This window comes from Microtus ochrogaster, chromosome 2 (assembly GCF_000317375.1).
Source record: "Microtus ochrogaster isolate Prairie Vole_2 chromosome 2, MicOch1.0, whole genome shotgun sequence".
Lineage (NCBI taxonomy): Eukaryota > Metazoa > Chordata > Mammalia > Rodentia > Cricetidae > Microtus > Microtus ochrogaster.
Genome location: NC_022010.1, coordinates 19583611 through 19604634, shown reverse-complemented (window position 1 = coordinate 19604634; position 21024 = coordinate 19583611). Strand labels below are relative to the sequence as shown.

Genomic DNA, 21024 nt, shown 5'->3' with positions numbered 1-21024 from the left:
ACGAACACAATGAGTTGTGGAAACACTTGAAAGCAGACAAGGGCAGAGTCCTGCAAGGCTTTTTCTTGGTTACCTGAACACAAAACCAGGGGGGAATATTCTTTTTGGTTATATAATCTGTTCAGAAAAAAGCCAAATAGGAAAGAGCACCACCTCGTCCATCGCACAGGCTCCCTTTAGCATTTACTGCAGTGCTATAATAGGTTTTTATTTTCAAAAAGGGCAAAAACTTTCTTTATTCATGAAAAAAATATTACCAAAAGGAAACAAATGAAAACAATGAAAACCCAAAACCACCACCAAGGTGGAACAGATACGATGTGCAGGTAAGATTTGCACAGCTGGGCTGGGATGCAGGTGCAGTTCTGTGGCAGAGTGCATCTTTGGAGGGGCAAGGTTGTGGGATGGGAAGACATAGCTAGGGAGACTTCCCCTGGGTGTCACTCAAAAAGGAAAAAAACTGGCTTTCTAAGAATCTGGAATGGAGACAGTTGAAAAACAGTTTCAGATAAGTAATTCAAGACCAAGGAAGCATCATTTTGTGAACGTATGGGATTTAACTTCCTGCCCCATGCACTGGGATGCAAGCACGTGCACTGGAGAGTGAAACCATCTCCTTTGCGGACTGTTATGCTGCCAGAATGAGGAAACATTCCCAGTCTCGACATCAACACTGAACTGTACTCTAGCCATTTGTAAAGCATGAACTAAGGACGTAGAAGGGTGTGCTGGCAGGCTATCAGCAGTTCACAGGCGCCTGAGAACTCAAGCCTCCATTTCAGCCACGCTCCTCTGAGAGCAGGTACCTCTGTATTGACCATCCTCCCAACCCCGAGAAGCCAGCACAGACCCACATACTTTTCTTCTCCTCATTCTTGTTTTCTGCCAGCACCGTGTACCGTCCTTCCTTCATGGCTTTCTGGATGAATTTGTAGTAGGGGTTGAGGTAGTGATCAAATCGCAGGAAATCGAACTGCGAGTTTCGTGCTTGCTTGGCCTTCAGCATTATCTCAAACTGTGCTCCCTGTTTGCACACGAAGTTGGCTGTGCGCTCGATGATGGCATGCATTTTGGCTGTTGGTGGCTGGGGGAAAACAGTCATGTGATCAGTGTGTGTATACGTAAGTAAATGAGCTACACAATTTAATTAAAAGAAACAGCCTGGTTTTACTGTCCCAATTTAAGAAATAAGACATTTTAAGGTTAGAAGGTGGCTCAGAAGGTGAATATGCTCTACACCATGCCTGACAACCTGAATTCATTACCAGGATCTATGTGGTGGAAAGAGCGCGCTAACTTGAGAGTTGTCTAACCTCCATGTGTGTATAATTGTACATGTGTGCTCCCAATGCCCCCAAATAAATAAATGTTCGATATTTTTAATGTTAACAAAGATATTAACATTAGAAAACTACATAGGAAAAAGGCTGAAAATTATTTACACTAAGAAGGGGTGGTTAAAAATTCAAGATGCAGCTGGCTCTGGTGGCTTTAATCCCAGCTCTCGGGAGGCAGAGGCAGGTGGCTCTCTTGAGTTCAAGGGCAGCCTGGTCCAGGATGGCCAGGACTCTTACACAGAGAACAGAGAAACCTTGTCTCAAAACACCCACCCCCTTAATATCAAGATGCTTACGTAACTTTAGGACCTTATCCTTTATAAAATAAAATAGCTTAATTTCTCAAGTTTAGTTCCTCATTAATACTGCCCCCTCACTTTAAAAGGAGAAAAGTTGACAGAGTGGGGAAAGGTGTCTGCTGCTAAGCCTGATGACCAGAGCTCAACCCTAGAACCCACATGATGGAAGAAATGACCCCTACAAGCTGTCCTCTGACCTTCTCACAGACACAGTGGTGCACAGTGACCCAACCCCCCAACAAACAAATGAACTGTAATAAAACATTATTTTAAAACAGAGAAATGTTTGCAGTTTAAACTATTTGGCTCCTGAATAAATTCTGTTCCATGTCAAAGGGAATCTGAGTGCACTGGAACATGGGCCCTGATCCAGATTTCACCAGTTTTGGTTTAACAGAAAGACTTGTTTGTATAACAGTCCATTCTATAAACATGCTAAGAAGCAAGGATCACTTCAGCACGACCCAAATAGACAGGCATGATTTCACCATGCAGGCTCTTAGTGGACCAGGTCAACTGTTGGCCTCCATTACTTAAAAGCAACTACAGTGGCTCAAACACAGCACCAATCATTGCTCAAAACAAAGCAACCCCTTCACACTTTCATTTATTTTCTGTGTGTGTGTGTTCTTGTGGTCAGAGGACAACTTGCAGCAGTCAGTTCTCTTCTACCACATGGCTGTGAAGAATAAAACTCAGCTTGTCAGGTTCGATGGCAAGTAAGTGCTTTCACCTGGCCCAAGGTACCTTAAGAGCTGCTACCAAGATAAAATACAACTATTTTTCTAGAGAAGGCCATTTATAATGGTTAATTCTAAGTGTCACCTTGACAGAATCTAGTACCATCTGAGAGATGGGACTCTGGGCATGCCTATTGGGGATTATCTTGATTACAGAAGTGGGAAGACCTGCCCATTGTGGGCAGCACTCTCCCCTGGCTTGGACTTTGGAGTCCTTAAGTGGAGAAAGGAAGCTGAGCAGCGGCAAGCATAAATTCCTCTCTGTTCCTGATTAGGGATGTTATATTACCAATTGCTTCAAGCTCCTGTCACCTGGACTTCCCTGCCAGGATTGTGAGTGAGAATAAACCCTTTCTCATTCCTCTGTCAGGGTAGTTTATCATAGTATCAGAAACTATGGCAGCATTCTCTGCATCTTTACCATACAGATCTTAAATTCTCTTTCATTTAGGACCATCATTACCAATCCAGCACTACAGAATGCTATTTTAAAATATACTTAGTATGATAGGCATATGGTATGTTGATTCCAGCATTCAGCAGAGATGGGATCTCTATCTAGGCTAGCCAAGGCCATATAGTAAACCCTATCTCAAAAACAAGTCAGGTGGTGGTGGTGCATGCCTTTAATCCCAGCACTTGGGAGGCAGAGAGAGGCAGGCAGGCAGATCTCTGTGAGTTCAAGGCCAGCCTCATCTACAGAGCTAGTTCTAGAACAATCAGAGAAACCTTGTTTTTTAAAATCTAAAAACAAACAAACCCACACAAAAAACAAAACAACAACAAAAATAGTTAAAAAAAATAATAACTGGGGTACAACTCAATGGCAGAGCACAATGAGGCCCTGAGTTTGAACTCTGGCACTAAATAATCACACATGAGCCCCAAACAAACAAAAACCTCAAACTAACAAACATGCTAAGTATGCATGTCACAGAGCCTACATAGCAGAAGGAAAATGTTCTCCGCTCTCATATATACCTAAGTCCTGTGTTGAGAGCCCTTCTCCCTAGAAACTTCGTCAGTGTGGCCCTAAACTCAGAGTAAGAACTGAGAAGTGGGACAGCCAGAGGTCAGGAAGCCCACAAGAGCTCTGAGAAGTTCTGGATAGGTTCAGCCGTGGGAACAGTAAGAGATGGTTCAGGAGGAAGGCAGAAAGAGGTGAGGGGGTCTGTGAATTGGCCCAGAGAAAGAGAAGAAACACTCTGTTTGCCCATAGGTTCAGATAAGCACGAGATCAGTCACACAACAGATAAACAAAACCACGGAAGAACTAGGAGGGGATGCAGCAAAAACTTTCCCATCAATTGGGAGTGAAAAAGAGTTCTCCAAAACCAAGCTTCAGAACCCTGTGGCACAAAGGAAAGACACAGGACTTTGGCAGAACATAGAAATGACCTGGAGAATCACACACCGACACAACACCCAGTGCTTCAGCAGCATTCCCAGGTGGCAGACAAGGGTCCCTCTTTTTTCAGAGATAAGTGGACAACAACAAAGCTCAGCTCTTAGACCCCAGGGTGTCTCTAATTTCACAGTGACTGGAATTTCCAAATGAGAAATACAAACAAACACAGAGATGCCCTGGCATAGATCTGGGTCACGGTATACCCACAGGAGGTGCTTACTGTCCCATAACAGACTAAAGCACACAACATCTAATAAAGTCCTCCCTCCTTTCCCACTGTGTACTCTTCCAGAAACATGTCTAACAGCCTGCTAAGCAGCAGAACTTCTGGACCCTAGCCTGACCAGTGTTGGGTGGCAGAGCCAGCTCTGAGGCAAGCCCACAAGGCCAGGAGTCTCTGGCAGACATTCGAGCTCAGGAACCATCATGCTAGGTGCAGATAGCCATGTCAGTCATCTCTAGTGTCTTGGGAGCAAGGAGAGGGTGAAAAGATGGGCTGAGCAAAGGATTCTGCCCTTCACCCCATGTGTTACAGAGATCCACGGGTCAACACAGTTAGCCAGAGGAGGTGGCTAGCTGATGTGTGGGACTCAGGGTGCCTACATGATGCATAAATACATAGTGAAAGGAAAAACAGGTCTTTTTGTTTCTCTTTCCTTTGAGCAAAAAGACACACCCATAACAGTACTAGAAAAAAACTAAAATCTTAAAATCCAAAGAGCTTGAGTCTAGAAGCAGGCATGAACCAGCGGCTACAGAGTCATGGTGGCACGCTGGCTGGCAAGCATGCAGCAGGAGGCGGGCAGTGATCCCAGGTGCTTTATGTTCACTAGGTTCTCACCCAATAGCTAATGTAAACCAAAGAGCTCTGAGAACACCTACCTCCTTACCCACCCAATTCAACCTTCCAGGTCAGGATCAATAGCAACACTCAGGCATTTAACCAAGCCACCAAGTATGTTGAGTCACCAACCAGAACTGCTGCTGCAAATACTGTCCCCTCTCATTATCCGTCAACACACAAAGGTTGTATGAGCTACACAGTATCCTGCCACCAACACTCCACAGTTTAACGATTTTCCCAATGAATGCCCAAAGCCACAACTGAGAAAAGTGAGATATTGACACTGTCAGAGGGGCAAAAAAAAAAGGCAAAGCAGACACTCAGCCAAGGACTCAGGGACCTCTCAAACCTTGATACTGGAGAATTGTGCCAACAGAACAAGACTCCCTTAACTGTCTGTGGGTCCAAGGTAACTATTAAACAGCTCAGTGATGCTTATGTTGTGACTAAACAGCTGTTAAATCTAACAACAGGAGCTAAGCCATCAACATTCTATTGTACCTTTGTATTTTATCTGAACAGACATAAACTTGTGTCAAAAACAAAAGGGCTGAGGAGAAGGTTGAGTCGCCGAAGCACTGGATTGTACAAGCATGAGGACCTGAGTTCAATCCCTAGCAGTCAGGTGAGAAGCTGAGCACAGGCATGTGCCTGCAATGCCAGGATGAAGAAGCTTGAGACTATCTAATCTAGTGAGTCCTGGGTCCCAGTGAAATTTCCTGTCCCAAAGAATAAGGTGAACAAATGGCTCCTGAAAAATAGCTGACTTCTTTCCTCTACTTGTAGGAGTACATAAGCACACAAAAGACCTCACACTTGGGAGATGGAGGAAACAGGATTACAAATTCAAGGTCAACTTAGGACATATGTTGAAGCTATCTCAAAAAAGTGGGGTAAGGAGAGGCTGGAGAGATGGCTCAGCATTAAGAGCACATATTGTTCTTGAAAAAGACCTAAGTTTGAATCCCAGCACCTTAGTAGGCAGGCTTACACACTTGCCTGTAACTCTTAATTTCCAAGGGAATCTGATACCTTTTTCTGGCCTCCTTAGGCACCTGCACACATGTGTAAAATGCACCCCCATACATATAATGAAAAAATTAAACAGCCAGGTGTGGTGGCACATACCTTTAATACCACTTGGGAGGCAGAGGCAAGCAGATTTCTGTGAGTTCCAGGACAGCCAGGAATATGTAAAGAGACTGCCTCAAAAAATAAAAAACAAAACAAAACAAAACAAAACCCCACACAACAACAAAAAAGTCAACCTCCCTCCCGCCAAAAGAAACAAATTGGGGAAGGGGACACGGAACCCATAGTTAATCCTAAATAAAAGTATTTAGTATAAAGTACAGATAACACAGCAAATGATTTTTAAGGTTCAATTTCAATAGGCCTCTGATGTAGAATAGTCTGCATTGGAATGCGCAGAAACAAACTATATCAAAACAAGAATAGGGGGCTGATTAAGAGCTCTTGCTGCTTTTCCAGGGACCTGGGCTTGATTCCCAGCATCCACCCATATTGGGCAAATATTAATTGCCTGTAACTAGCTCCAGAAAAATCTCATACCCTCTTTTAGCCTTTGTGGCCATCTTCACTCATATGCACAAACCCCCGCCCCCCAGATATACATAATTTAAAATGAACTTAAAAAAAAAACAACCAAGAATATGTATTAATGTAATATTTAGGACATTAGCTCTTTAGGTAAATGTATTCAGCTCTAACTGTAGCAAAGCAATCAAAAGATAGAAATAGGAAAGCAAACACAACTGCAATCACACAGAAATTTCTACCCAGATATGTAAAAGATGTCAAAAGGAAGAGCCAGGCACCATTCTTTCACAAGAACGCACAAGAGGAAAAGAGCAAGAGCTTCAAGTCCATGCTGAACTGAGGGTGGCTACTATCAACAGGGGGTGTCAGGGGTGCCACTGTGTGTGGGTTATGGTGTCTACTGTCCTCCTGGCTACTGTGCCAGGCACAAAACCTGGAACCTTCATACCTCCGACTGGCACTGAGTGAGAATATTGTCAAAGTAAACACGTTTTCCTGAACACAATCCCTTAGGAACCCTTTCCAAACACGACAGATACTGGGCTGGAGGCACAGGCCTGACATCCCAGCACTAGGTAGGGGTGGAAGCAGAGAGGGTCGGGAGTTCAAGGCCAATCTCAGCTATATACCGAGTCTGAGATCAGCCTGAGTTACATGAGATTCTGTCTCAAAACTAATTTTAAAAAGTACTGGCAAGATGGCTTATCAGACAAAACACTGAATGAACTGGCACCTCAAGAGACAGGGAGGTTAATTCACAAAGCTCTACCTCTGCCTTCTTCGTCCATGGAAAGTTAGCCTGGACACGTCCCATGGACCCAAAAAATGTCCAGTGAATGTAAGGTAAAGAGCAAGAGCCTCTACAATTCATACTAGAAAAGCCAGAATCAGGTACTTTGCTGAAAACAGGACTGCTTTGAGCACAACTGTTTTCACATCTGTATGAGGACAGCAACATCTCAGTCCAGCCCTGACTTGGCTGATAAAACAGAGATTCCCCACAGAACTCTACACAGATCCAACACAACTCGCTGGTATGCTGAGCTGTTCTTGATGGTGGACTTCCACTCTCTCCATCCCCTGCCTCTTCCTTTTGTTTTAAAGTGTACGTTCTTAAAAAGTACAGTTTGTATGTATGCATACATGTATGTATCTTCATGAGGCTATGTGTACTGTGTGCATAGGAGCTGGCAGAGGGTAGAAGGTATGTGTGTGATCCCCTGGAACTGGAGTGCAGGTGGTTGTGATGGGGGTGGAAGCAGATGCTGGGAACTGAACCAGGGTCCTCTGAAAGGAATAAAAGCAATCTACTACTGAGTCATCTCTCAGCCACACCCCCCTTCTGTTTTCTAATAGGGTCCCTGTTTGGAGCACCCAGGCGGGCTTGGAACTTGAGATCCTCCTGCCTTATCCTCCCAAGTCCCAAGATGACGGCTGTGTACCACGACATTTGGCACCCATTAATCTTCAGAGGTAAGTACGCTGTGCTTTCTCATTCAACTTACAAATAATCTTGCAGCACAAAGTACCTAAACAGCGGATGTGTTTTACTGAGCTCTCACGCACCACAAAGAACAAACCACAGTGCAAAGGCTTGTGAACCAACACACATACCAGCTCCACGTCAGACGGGACACTTAATCCTAATGGGGCAATGAAAGGCTCTTCATTTTCGTCCAAGTTTTCAGCCTCATTTTTTTCTGTTAAAAAAAAAAAAGGAAAATTAAGAACTGCAGTATGATGCCCCACCAACAGTAGGTAACTATACAGTGTGGACTTTTCCTGATTCTTCACCTTTTCACCACAATTTCCACAAACCCCTCCCAGCTTCCTACTCTATCCCATTAACTTGATTATCCTCATTCAGGGATTCCAAAGAGGTGGTGGTGGTACAGCTACAAGAGCATGTTTTTGGAGAAGGTGGAAATCTGAAATCCAGCCTGGTTATTTCTGAACTCCGAATCCCAGGATTCTGGGCATATGCTTCTCTTACATCTATTTCTATGCTTGCTTCAGTGCAGCCCAGTTCATTTCCGTGGTGTAAGGGAGCTAAATAACACGGCCACCTTCCCCTGAGGAAAATGCTCAAAGCTTAGTACTTAATGTTTTTTTAAATGTTTTATTGCGGGGGTAGAGGGTGTATAAGTGTATGGTGTGTGTGAGCGTGTGTAAATGTGAATCAGTGTGCATGTGGAGGAATCAGATGCAGAAACAGGCACACATGCACTCAGCTAGTACAGCAAGGTTGAAAATGCTCAGCAATAATGAGAACACATAATCTTAAAAGTCAAGAAATATTTAGACATGTCACTGGCCCAGAAAAACCAAATATCTTATATGTGACACTTGAATTTTACAATCAGTGGTACTAGGTTCCACATGAATCCTACTATGTTTACAGTATTTTACTAATTAGTGCAAAATAAAAAATAAAAATCATCAGCTGGGCTGGGCCTGGTGGCCAAAGCCTGTACTCCCAGCTTCTAGGAAGACTGAGACGGGGGTGTGGGGTGTGTGGGGTGTGTGGGGTGTGTGGGGGTGGTGATGACAGGGACACACACAACAGTTCAAGGTCAATCTGGGTTACAGTTCAAGGTCAACCTGAGCAACTTAGTGAAGTCCTGTCTCAAAATGGAAAGGGAGATAAAAAAGGAGTTGGGGATGTAGCTCACTGGTTCAGTGCCTGCTAAGTTCAATCTCTAATACTGAAAGGAAATTGTCAGGCTCCAGGAACATGATTTTATGATGAGAGGAAGCCCACGGAGCCACACTGGTATTCACTACCCTACTCAGTACTAAGCTGCAACAGATCCAAGCCCAGACCAGTGGGTCAGCAAACAGTGCAGAGGGGTACCACCAACAGGGGTCATATGCTCTGCCCCAGCCACTCCACTCTGCTGAAGCACACCATTCCTGCTGAGCTGTGATCTAACAAAAATGCCTTTACATAAACCTGGCACCTGGCCTATGGGCAAGGATAAGACGTTAGGAATACAGTGTTCCTTTCTAAAGATAGTTGCTGTAATCTTAAAAAAGAAAAAAATGCATGACCTCTCTGTATTTCAAAGTTCTTTAGTCAGAAAATGGTTGAGATGCTGGGCAGCGGCGGTGCATGCCTTTAAGTATAGCACTTGGGAGGCAGAGGCAGGAGGATCTCTGTGAGTTCAAGGCCAGCCTGGTCTATAGTTCCAGGACAGTCAGGGCTGTTACACAGAGAAACCCTGTCTGGAAAACACAAAAAGAAAAGAAAGAAAATACAAAAGAAAATGGTACTAGTATGGTGACAGTATGTATTTTCTCCTTCTGTTGATGAAGCAAACAAAATACCCAAAACAAAGTTGAGCAGAAATAATGTGGTCCAGACAAATCAATGGGTTTTAGTTCTTAGACCTGAAAGAATTCTAGCACTTCACAACCTCCATAGGACAGTTAATTTCAGAAGCCAACACAGGTGCCAGCACTTGGGAGGCAAAGCACTGAAACAAACTTTAGGCCAGCCTGGTCTATGTAGTGAGGTATAGGCCAGGCCAGACAGGGACATACAGTGAGAGCCTGTGAAAATTTAAAAAGCAGGACACACACACTCTCGAGGGCAGCACAGATCGCAGGTGGTTCCTTCAATCGCCTTTCCCAACACAGTCCCAGATACGCTTGCAAAGCCTCAGTAAGTCCACATAGCAGCTGCGTGTGTTACATTCTGCCCATAAGGTGATGAATGTGGCTAGCACAAGGGCAGGAAGGAAAGCCTGCATGGATGTCTGTTTGCCTGCTGTTCTGCTACCCCACTCAGTGGGTGGGGTGAGGTAGGGCCGAGCTAGTGCAGTTGCAGGACACAAGGGTGGACAGCGCCTGTTTGAATATGCAGCTGTGGTCTCACTTCATCACCTTCAGGAGCAGATTCAGCTCTGACATAAGTCTCTGCAGGATGTGATCTAGTTTCCTATTTTAAATATCTGAACAGCTTTCCATGTTCAAGGTTTTTCTCTTCTTCAAACAGAACATCCTGATTATCAGAGAATTATCCTTAATGGCTTAAGTTTATATCACTGTTACTGACAAAAGCTAATCGGTATGTCCTACTGTGACAATGGTCTTCTCAGGGCTCACAGAAGTGACCAAGGGCTCTGCTTATACTGCAAGCGCTTGGAGTTTTTGATAGCACTCTTTTTTTATGCTCAAAGGTGCCGCATTAGCCTAGGAAGGGCACCAGCTTCAATCTTTAATGTTAACTAACAGTTTTCCTGTTACCAAGTCCTTCAGGTGTCTTTCCACTGGTCAGGTCTGTGTGGGATAGGCTTTGCAGAGGTTCATGGGAAAGAGATGGACATTAATGATTCCTAGGCAAAACTGACTTTCCAGTGACCCCAGAATGAATACTAAGGCTATACAAGTGTGGCAGTGTGAATAAGAATAGTCCCATAGGCTCATATACAACAACACTTAGCCAGCAGGGAGTGGCACTATTTGAAAGGATTAAAACAATTATGAGTTGTGACCTTATAGGAGGAAGAGTGTCACTAGTGGTGGGCTTTGAGGTTTCAAAAGCCCAAGCCAAGTCTAGATAGTCTCTCACTTTCTGCCTATGGATCAGAATGTAGTTCTCAGCTACTGCTCCAGGGCCTGCCTGTATGCTCCCTGCCATGATGGAAATTGACTAATAAGCTTCTGAACCTGTAAGTAAGCCCCAAATGAAATGCTTTCTTTCATAAGATTTTCCTTTGGTCACGGTGTCTCCTCCTTCACAGCAATAGAACAATGACTAAGACAGAAGAATGTGTGTTTGATGCAGAAGCATGGGTCCCAGGATGAAGAACTCCGTGAGACCCTAAGTGAGACCTAATCCAGGTAGCTAATCAAAGTCAGAACTGTCTTTCCACCGCCACTCACAATTCATCTTCTAGCTTTTAGCTTTGTTCCAGCAAAAGGCACCTCATAGTGTCCCTATAGGACAAGTGGCAGGTTCCTTTCCCCTCACCTCTCTGTCTCGAAGGCTCCTCCTCTTCCGTGGGCTCTGATGGGTCGTAATAGTCACTGCCGTAAGTGAACCCTACGGCACTGTAGTTCCCATCCTCTGCCAGAGCTTCGCTCAATCTTTTGTATTCTTCCTCTTGAATAAAAACGAGAATTTTATTAACAAAAATGGACGTTTACTAAGAAAAACTTCATACACTTCTAAAGTGCAGCTATCAGTAAAGCATAAAACACACTTTTTTCAATCTCTTTTTGAGGAGAAAATTTTTCTGGAAATGCACACTTGGTATCTATTGTTATGTACTTTTGCCAGTATGTGTTTACCCACAGACAGCAGAATACACGTCTTTTATGGAAAAATTCTTCCTGCTGAGGAAATTTTGGGATTAAAAACTGTATTAAAGATAATTAAGGCAAAGACAAGAACATCGATTTTAATTCATACAATACTGTTAAAGAAGAACAGTTAAAGAGTTTTGTTTTTTGGTTTTGTTTTTTTCAAATCCCAGTCTGCCCTCAAAAGCTGGGAAAATTCTCTGTGGTTCTACATATAAGCTATCCTGAGGTCCTCTCAGAACGCAAAGACTCCTGTTTTTCCAATCCACTGGGTACTGTCAAGATAATATCAGAAAGAGTGAGTATAAAATAAATGAATGGGAGTAACGTTTTAAATAGTTAAATTTTAAAGGGTGTGGCTGAAGTAGGTCTTTCTTGAGCAGTACCTTGCCTTGCCTCCTCCTCAAGCAAGTCCGTATGCAAGGCTAAATACCTCTCCTCATCACACAGCGCCTCTACCCGCGCCTCCTCTTCAGACAGCTGGTAGTCTCGGTTCCACGTGGCGTACTCAGCATCGTACGCAGAGAGGTCATGCAGGTGACCACGCCCGTCGTATCTGTAATGGGAACAGGCTGGTCAATGGATGGAAGTCTACACCCATGCTGGTTGTGTGTGACAGTCTATACACATACTTACCAATTAAAATAATGAAATAAAAATATTAACTCAAATGCAAAGCTTCAGATATATATTTAACATGACTAGTCATAGCTCACCTACTTTTTAAACTGAAGTAATCATAACAAAGACTAAGCTCCTCTCTACAGTACAACAGAACTTAGAGCTAAAGGCAGACAATCCTTTAGGGCAGAAAATGTATCCCCCTTGCTAGCAGTTCTTACCATGTATGCTTTGGTCAACCATTCAATGCCACTTGCAAAAAAATATCTGTTCTCAGCAGTTAAATATTACAGCTTACATTCACACAGACCGAGTCCATAAATACCTATCCGACAGAACCAAACGGGCGAAATTTCCTCGCTTCTTCCTGCTAGTCCCGAACTCTCAGGAGAGATCTTCACCAAAGAAACTTGCGTCCATTGGAGGTAAAATCTTGGCTAGGCTCGCCCCTAGCCACTTGGCTGAGGAAAGAAGTGCTGGGTTATGTGGTAGAGAGACACACATACAAAGGAACAGTGACATATACATGCAGTTTAAGGAGGTTCACGGCAAACACTGCAAAACCACCAGAAGGCGCAGCATCTTAAACTTTAAATCCCACAATGAAGACACATCAAAGAAGACCAAATTAGGAATAAAAAGTGCACTTTCTGCTGTTTGAACATAAGATCCAATACAGATGCTGTCAATGTACAACTGCCGGACAATAATGGGTTAGTGATGTTTGAGACTCAAATTTAAGTTGCAAAAGTGAATGTGGGACAACAAACAAAAGTTTGCATGATTTATTAACGTCGACTTTTGTAATGGAGACCAAATAAAGGAAGGAAAATGTGCGCCACAGGAAAAAGGCCAAAAATTCCTGGGAACCCCAATGGTTGCATTTTTATTAACTTTTAAATTTTGCTTTACTTTGATGTAAACCTCCTTAACTTACAAATGTATTACTTTCAAATATTACACATATCTATGTGTGGTGTTTGCTCCCCACCGGTTCTGGGAGATCTAACTTAACTCATGCACAGAATGGTATGGAAAGAAACTGCATATGGAGTAGCGGCTTCAGCATCTGCCCCACTGTAACAGCACACATCACGGTGAGTGCCTGGGAAGCAACAGCTCTTGCTACCAAGCGAGGTTCAAGGCATAGCACATTCCAGCAGAGTGGACCATCAGATCTGCAACACTCCCTTCGTGAGTCCTTTTTTCCTAGATCTGTCCCCAAACACAGTTGGAAGGGACTGGAAAGGCCTACTGGTCATTAATGTGTCCGTTCTGGCCAGCTCAGAGGTCATCCCTACATGAACAGTCATGCATGTTCCAAGTCCTCGCAGAATCCAGTTTTACTTGTCTCAAACGATGGGTTTCCTTCACTCGGGGAAAACCACTCCACAGCTTAATGGTTGGTCACTTAGCCTTTGAGTCCTGGCCTCAGAAGCCATATTACCCAATGGAAGGTCACATACCCAAACCCAGGATGGTGGGGAAGGAGAAGGGGACTGAGAAAAATGAGAAGAGAGGTGGGGAGCAAACCACCCACATCATGTAATGCCATCCTTTTCAAATCAAACACCGTTTTGAAATCCACAGCCCCACCCCTTTACCCTCAACTCAGGGCACCCTTAAGTGGGTGTGATTTGAAAAGAAACAACACAAAGGTAACCCAGCTCCACCCTTCAATTTTAGGAAACAGTGAAACCAGCTCTAAGAACGCTACCCCTAAGAGCAAGGTCCGCACGGGGTCGACCGGCCTCCAACAGACGGCAACTTCACCAACTACCGCGGTGGGTCAAATGGTCGAATAACCGCGGGGAGGGGCTCGCCGGACGCCAAAAGTCAAGCCGGCCAGAGACGGTTCAGGCTAACTCACGGGGTCCAAAAGAAGCTTCTACCCACGGCCTTGGCGTGCGGCGCTTCGGAGGAACAAAAGCGCACTCCCGGGCTCCCTCCCGCACAGCGAGCGGAGGGACAGCGGCACCCGCCCCACGGCGCGGGCGGGAGGCCCGGGCAGCTTCCACCGCGCTGAGTCGCTAGCGGCAGCCCGGGCTCGAGGGGTTGCGGGAGCAGGAGTCGATCCCTCCGGCGACGGCGCGGCGCCAGCTTTGCCCGGAGCCTTAGGGCCGGTTTCACCGTCCCCTCCCCCCGGATGCCGGGGAACGTGGGGCAGGGAGCCCCCCGGGTCCCCGGGCTCCGCAAAACCCCCTTTTCGGTCCTGGCCATCAAGTCAACATCAGGCGAAATCAAGCGGGCGAGGGAGGGGAGGGTCGACGGGTGGGGGGAGGAACCGACCTGTCGATGAGGATCTTGTGGTCCCCCATCCAGGGGATGAGGTGCTGTCCCTGTTCCTGGGCCAAAGCCCGCTCGTCGTCGCGGAACAACTTGCAGGCATAGCCGAAAACCAGAAGCTCCACCCGGTTGCCCCCAGTGCCGGCGCCGCCGGGCCCGGCCTCCTCCTTCGCTCCTCCTTTCCTCTCTGGCTTGGCGCGACCCCCGCCGGCACCGTACATGACAGCGTCCCCGACGTCCGGGCCGGTCTGCTGCTGTGCCGCACAACGTCCCAGAGGCCTCGCCTGTTCTACCCACTCAGTCAAAGGCGCCGCATCCCCGTCGCAACTTCAACACAGCCGCCATGGCGGGCAACAAAATGGAGGAAACGCAACTTCCGTTGGGAAAGCCGCACTTCCGGAAACAACAGTGGTAGATTCGTCACGGCTACCGGGGCCACTTGAAACTCTAAAAAAAAAATACGACCTTGTTTTTCGTTATTCGATTCTGTATTGCATTGGAAATTTCTGTTTATACAAAACGTTCTATTTCTAATTTTTGGTGGCCACCTAGGGTGTGGCGAAAGTGCGGTTTGCGGTCGCGCGCCGACTTCCGCTGGGACTGGAGAGGCTGTGAGATGTGGAGGCTAAGTGGGATCTTGTTGGGATCGGGTCGCTGCTCTCTTAGGGAGGCCGGCGGAGTTTTGCTCACTTCCGACACCCGTTTTTTTTTTTTTAGATCACTAGGAAGCCAAGGTCCTGGCCGTCTGACTCAGAAGGTTTCCAAGACTGTGAGCCATAAATGTTCGAGTGCTTTCAGTGCTGGGGGACTGCAGTGGGTGAGAGAAACCCAGCTCGGAGACAGCGAGGCTGGTTGTTTCCTTCTGGGAAGCAGAGTTTGTTTTGGGTTTTTTGTTTGTTTTCCGGAGATAGGGTTTCTCAGTGTAACAGCTCTGACTGTCCTGGAACTCACTCTATATAGCCCAGGCTGCCTCTGCCTCCCCAGTGCTGGGATTAAAAGCGTGCGCCACCACCGTCCAGCTCAGAGTTGGGTTTTTTGTTTGTTTGTTTGTTTGTTTTAAAGCAGGGTCTCACCGTGACCCAGGTTGGTCTCGAACTCTGGCAATCCTGGCTCAGCTAAGTTGCTATTAATTACAGGCGAGCGCTCTGCTGGACTGCAGTTTCTCTGATATCTGGGTGGAATGGCACACCGATGGTCTTGCTTAGGAAAGAAATCTCCGTGTTTCTATTTTCATCTGTTCCCTTTCAGTTCTCGTATGAATCCAGGGCCTCAACACTTGCTAGGTAAATACTCTGTCACTAAGCAATGTCCCCAGGCCTTTTCTTGCTCAGTTTCCCAGGTTGACATTTACTTAGTTTGTGTAAATGTATGTGGACTGCCCGAATTAGATCCTTGGACCACCGTGATGGGAGGAGAGAAGCCCTCGGGAGCATCCCCTCCACACACAAGCGCACGAAGCGCAACTACAGTTTTAAAAAGTGGATAGCAAGTGAGGAAAACACTTGATGTTGACCTCTGGCTTCCACATGCATGTGTGTTTGCATGAACGTGCACATATATACACATGTACACACACTAGAAAACATACTAAGTGAAACTAGTCAACCATGTGGAGAATGTTGCTTTGCTTAAATATGTAGTACCCGGGGCAGAAATATGTGTGTGTCCATTGATCCCAGTCAGAGTTCGTTCAATGAACTTTTAGTGAAAACGTTAACAATTACCCTCCCACACACTCACAGAGTTTCTCTGTGTAGCCTTGGCTGTCCTGAAATTCTCTCTGTAGACCAGGCTGGCCTTGAATTCAGAAACTGGCCTGCTTCTCTCTCCCAAGTGCTGGGATTAAAGGTGTGAGAGACCACTGCCCAGCCTGAAAACTTTATGTAGTATAAAAATACTGCTATTGCTGGACGGTGGTGGCACACGCCTTTAATCCCAGCACTCGGGAGGCAGAGGCAGGCGGATCTCTGTGAGTTCGAGGCCAGCCTGGTCTAGAAGAGCTAGTTTCCAGGACAAAGCTACAGAGAAACCCTGTCTTGAAAAAACAGAGGGGGAAAAAAAAGAGAGAGAGAAAGAAAAGAAAAAAATTGCTGCTATTCTTACTGTGCAGTGGTCTCAGTTTTGAGCTGTCGTGTTGGATCCGCTCGAAGTGCAGTTCACATGTTGTGTGCTCAGAGCCAAGACTGCAGGACAGCCACACGCAGGACAGCCGAGCACTGTCAGAAACACCTTGGGTACTTTGAATTTTGAAAAAGATTTTTCATTCAGAAACCTTTTACTGTTGCCTCTGACACCTACATTCAGTTCCTCACCCCATTCGGAGTATCGAGCCGCAGTTTGAGAAGCAGTTGGGGCTAGGAAGATGCCTAGGTTGAGATAGATTGTTCTATTGGATTCGACGGCTAGCTAACCTGCTCAGTTGATGAGTTCAAGATCAGTGAAAGGCCCCGTGTTATAAAAAAGTGGATGACACGTGAGAAATAACATCAGATGGTCTTTGGCATGCATATGCACACACATGTACCATTTGAGCCCCATCTAAGCCTTCCCTAGGAACCAGATGCCCTTCAACACTGTAGGTTAAATACTTGTGATGGAGGAAGGTCATTGGTTAAGTAATAAAGAAACTGCTTGGCCTCATAGGTTAAAACATAGGTGGGAGGAGTAAACAGAACAGAATGCTGGGAGGAGGAGAAAGTGAGCTCAGACTTGACAGCTCTCCTCTCAGGGGCAGACGCCTCAGAGAGACACCATAGCTCAGTTCTCAGGGGCACACGCGATGAAGCTCCGACCCAGGATGGACGTAGGCTAGAATCTTCCCAGTAAGCGCACCTAGTGGTGATATGCAGATTATTAGAAATGGGTTAGGCAAAATATGAGAATTAGCCCATAAGAGGCTAGAGCTAGTGGGCCAAGCAGTGTTTAAATGAATACAGTTTGTGTGTTATTTCGGGGCATAAGCTAGCAGGCGGCCAGGGTGCTGGGGACGCAGCCCCACCGTTTCTATTACAACAGAATGGCGCCCGATATGGTAGCAGCAATTTCTTGGGTCTGCTCTGCTTGCTAGAGGCAAGCAAGTGCTCTCATCTAAGAGAGGCTTCCTGACTTAGCTTTAGCTGCAAAACCCTGCAGCTCATTAAGAGGTCGTGCCACAAAACACTTAAACGGTGTTGACGGGAAGCTGAATGCATGCTTTTCGGTTTTCAGCCGTAGCAGGAAAAGAAGCTGCGCCGTTTAAAAATGCCAGCTTTCTGGGCCGTCCTGCCAGGGCAAACTCTGACTGTTTGAGGCAGGAGGGCCGGCTACAGAGAGAGGACTTGAGTGTTGTCTGTTGTAGCTTGTTTGATGGCAAGAACCTTGAAACACTGTAGACTTGTGGCACTGAATGCGGCTCTGGCCGGTACCTCAGCCACAAGGTTGGAATGGCAGAAAGCTAAGGAATGGTTTACATCTAGCCGGCAAAGCCACGGCTTTAGTCCTACTGATATTGCTTGGTAAATTGAAGACTCATGTGTTCAGAAAAAGAGAGATATATAGTAAAGAGAGATTCAAAGACAATGAAAAGTTCTAAATGGCTTACTGTGTGTTAAAAATATATGCAGGCTAAAAGTTGAAGATCTTAAAATAAAAAAAAAGGAAGAGAGTTGTTGGGTGTGGTAGTACACACCTTTAATCCCAACACTTGAGAGGCAGATGGAGATTGACCTCTGTGACTTCAAGGTGTGGTAGCACACGCCTTTAATCCCAGTGCCTAGAAGGCAGAGACAAACAGATCTCTGTGAGTTCAAGGTGTGGTAGCACACGCCTTTAATCCCAGTGCCTAGAAGGCAGAGACAAACAGATCTCTGTGAGTTCAAGGAGTAGTAGCATACACCTTTAATCCCAATGCCTGGGAGGCAGAGACAGACAGATCTCTGAGAGTTCAAGGTGTAGTAGCATACACCTTTAATCCCAATGCCTGGGAGGCAGAGACAGGCGGAGCTCTGAGAGTTCAAGGACAGCCTGGTCTACAGAGTTATTCCAGGTCAAAGATGCAGAGAACCTGTCCCAAAAAGCAAAAAATAAAAGTAAAAATATACAAAATAGAGTTAAAATAAAGCCACACAAAGATGGAAAATACACAGAGAATCTTGATACTGTATGCTATTATGCTCTCTTTGAATTGTTTGAATGCTGAGAAAAGAGCAACATCTGCTAAAAGATATTTGTTTATAAATGCTGCTGAATTAATCCAACATAGATATTTTGAAAATGCCTTGACTTTGAAATTTGGATTTAAGGACATGATGCTTTGGAAAGGAGTTTCTTATTTTGTTTTCACAGAGGGTGAGAGTCTGTGGATCGCTTCTATCCCAGTATGGTATGATGGACCACGCCCTCCTGAAGGGTTGCTGTGAACATCTTCAGAAAATTGCTTCGCTCAACTGCCAACTGAGATGAAACTAGCACACAGGTTATACCATGAAAGACCTAATTAACGACGCCCCCATTCAGCAGGAGGCAGGTTGGAGCGGAAAAACTGTGCCCATGTTCCCAATTATGGTTTATAAATGATCTTTTACATTTAAAGGGGGATATCATATAGGTATGAATAATTTGCATTGATATGGATTTTGCTTTAGTGATATAAATTTAAGGTCAATTTTGTTATATGTATATGCATATTTCTGCTATTGATTAAGATATTGTGATTGTGTAGTTCATGTAAAATGTAATGTAAAATGTAATGGATAATAATAGTCAAGCTTGTAGTCATGTTAGTTAAGATTTTCTAGATGTACATAAATATATAAATAGGCATTCTTCATATTTTTCAAAGATTATAGAATATGGCATTTTAAATGTTTTAATAACTTAGGGCTTTTCATGACAAGGAGATACAACTGCTCCTGGCAGCACCAATCTACTTAAAGAGGAAGATGGGCATCGAAGAGGATCCTTATGGAGTTTAATAGCCATTTGGGCAAGAAACTGCTCTTGCCTGGACTATTGCATAAACTGGACACAGAGAACCCTCAGAGAGAGGACTGCTGAACTAGCCTAAAGGTGAGATGATCTATCGGGGTTCCTGATTCATGAAATAGTCTGCGAGACATTCTGCAGGACACAGCAGATAGTGACTGAACTGACTTTGAAATTTCCTGCTTCATGGAAATGTCTCTGGATACTATGGGCCTGTAGGCCGAAGATAGATGCCCCAACGGTACAGAGGAACTTTGGGTGACTGTCCAGGCAGTGAGATGTATCTGTCATTTCTAGAGTTTTGGATTTCTTGTTTACTTAGGTAATATTATATTCTCCTGGAGTCTTTGATAAACTTGAAGAATAGTTAGTTATAGTTATAGTTTTCCATTGTTATGATAAAAGATAAGGTAGATATAAATATTGTAACTGTAATTCTTGCTTAATAACTGTTTTGTTATATGTAATTTTGCTATGTTAAAGTTAAAGCCTTTCCTTTTTGTTTAAACAGAAAAAGGGGAAATGATGGAGGAAGGTCATTGGTTAAGTAATAAAGAAACTGCTTGGCCTCATAGGTTAAAACATAGGTGGGAGGAGTAAACAGAACAGAATTCTGGGAGGAAGAGGAAGTGAGCTCAGACTCGGCAGATCTCCTCTCTGGGGCAGACACCTCAGAGAGACGCCATAGCTCAGCTCTCAGGGGCATATGCAATGAAGCTCCGACCCAGGATGGACGTAGGCTAGAATCTTCCCAGTAAGCGCACCTAGTGGTGATATGCAGATTATTAGAAATGGATTAGGCAAGGGTGGTGGCGCACGCCTTTAATCCCAGCACTCAGGAGGCAGAGGCAGGCGGATCTCTGTGAGTTTGAGGCCAGCCTGATCTACAAGAAATGGGTTAGGCAAAATATGAGAATTAGCCCATAAGAGGCTAGAGTTAGTGGGCCAAGCAGTGTTTAAATGAATACAGTTTGTGTGTTGTTATTTCGGGGCATAAGCTAGCAGGTGGTCAGGGTGCTGGGGACGCAGCCCCGCCGCTCCTATTACAACAGACTTGTGGCCCTTATAGCTCACTGTCTTATTTAGGGTTTCTGTTGCTGTGAAGAGACACCATGACCATGGTAACTCTTTTTTGTTATTATTGTTATTATCTTTATTTATCGCTTTGGAGCCTATCCTGGAACTCATTTTATAGACCAGGCTAGGCTTGAACTCACAGAGATCTACCTGTCTCTGCCTCCTGAGAGCTGGGATTAAAGGTGTGTGCCACCACCACCTGGCCTAACCATGGCAACTCTTAAAAAGGACATTTAATTGTGGTGACTCCCTCACAGTGAAGAGGTTCAGTCCATCACCATCATGGTGGGACATGGTGGCATGCAGGCAGACATGGTGCTGGAGATAGCTGAGAGTCCTACATCTTGCAGGTCACAGGAACTCAACTAATAGAGGGAGTAAGTAGCTTGAGCATAGGAGAACTCAAAATTCACCTCCACAGAGACACACTTCCTCCAAAAAGGTCACACCTCCTAAAAGTGCCACTCCCTTTGGGGGCCATTTTCTTTCAAACTGCCACAGTCACATTCCTATAGGTATATAACATCATGAAGGCGGCCTTTTGGAGCCACACATCCGTGATGTAGCTGATGCTACTTCTTGC

General features: G+C 45.1%; 1 protein-coding gene across 5 annotated transcripts in view; it reads right to left on the bottom strand.

Annotated features, from left to right (window-relative positions):
* Positions 1–14746, bottom strand: part of Sfswap (splicing factor SWAP) — a 75382-nt gene extending 60636 nt beyond the window's left edge. For 4 of the 5 annotated variants that reach the window (XM_026784568.1, XM_013350324.2, XM_005344531.2 and 1 more), the window contains exons 1-5: positions 14406–14746; positions 11882–12051; positions 11164–11295; positions 7803–7888; positions 859–1084 (exon numbers count right to left, since the gene is read on the bottom strand). In XM_026784568.1, the coding sequence (XP_026640369.1) occupies positions 859–1084; positions 7803–7888; positions 11164–11295; positions 11882–12051; positions 14406–14623 (832 nt within the window). In that variant the 5' untranslated portion in view covers positions 14624–14746. Of the gene's footprint in view, positions 1–858; positions 1085–7802; positions 7889–11163; positions 11296–11881; positions 12052–14405 lie in introns of those variants that run through there. The other variant, XM_026784574.1, reaches the window with a different exon arrangement.
* Between the last annotated feature and the right edge of the window lie 6278 nt (positions 14747–21024).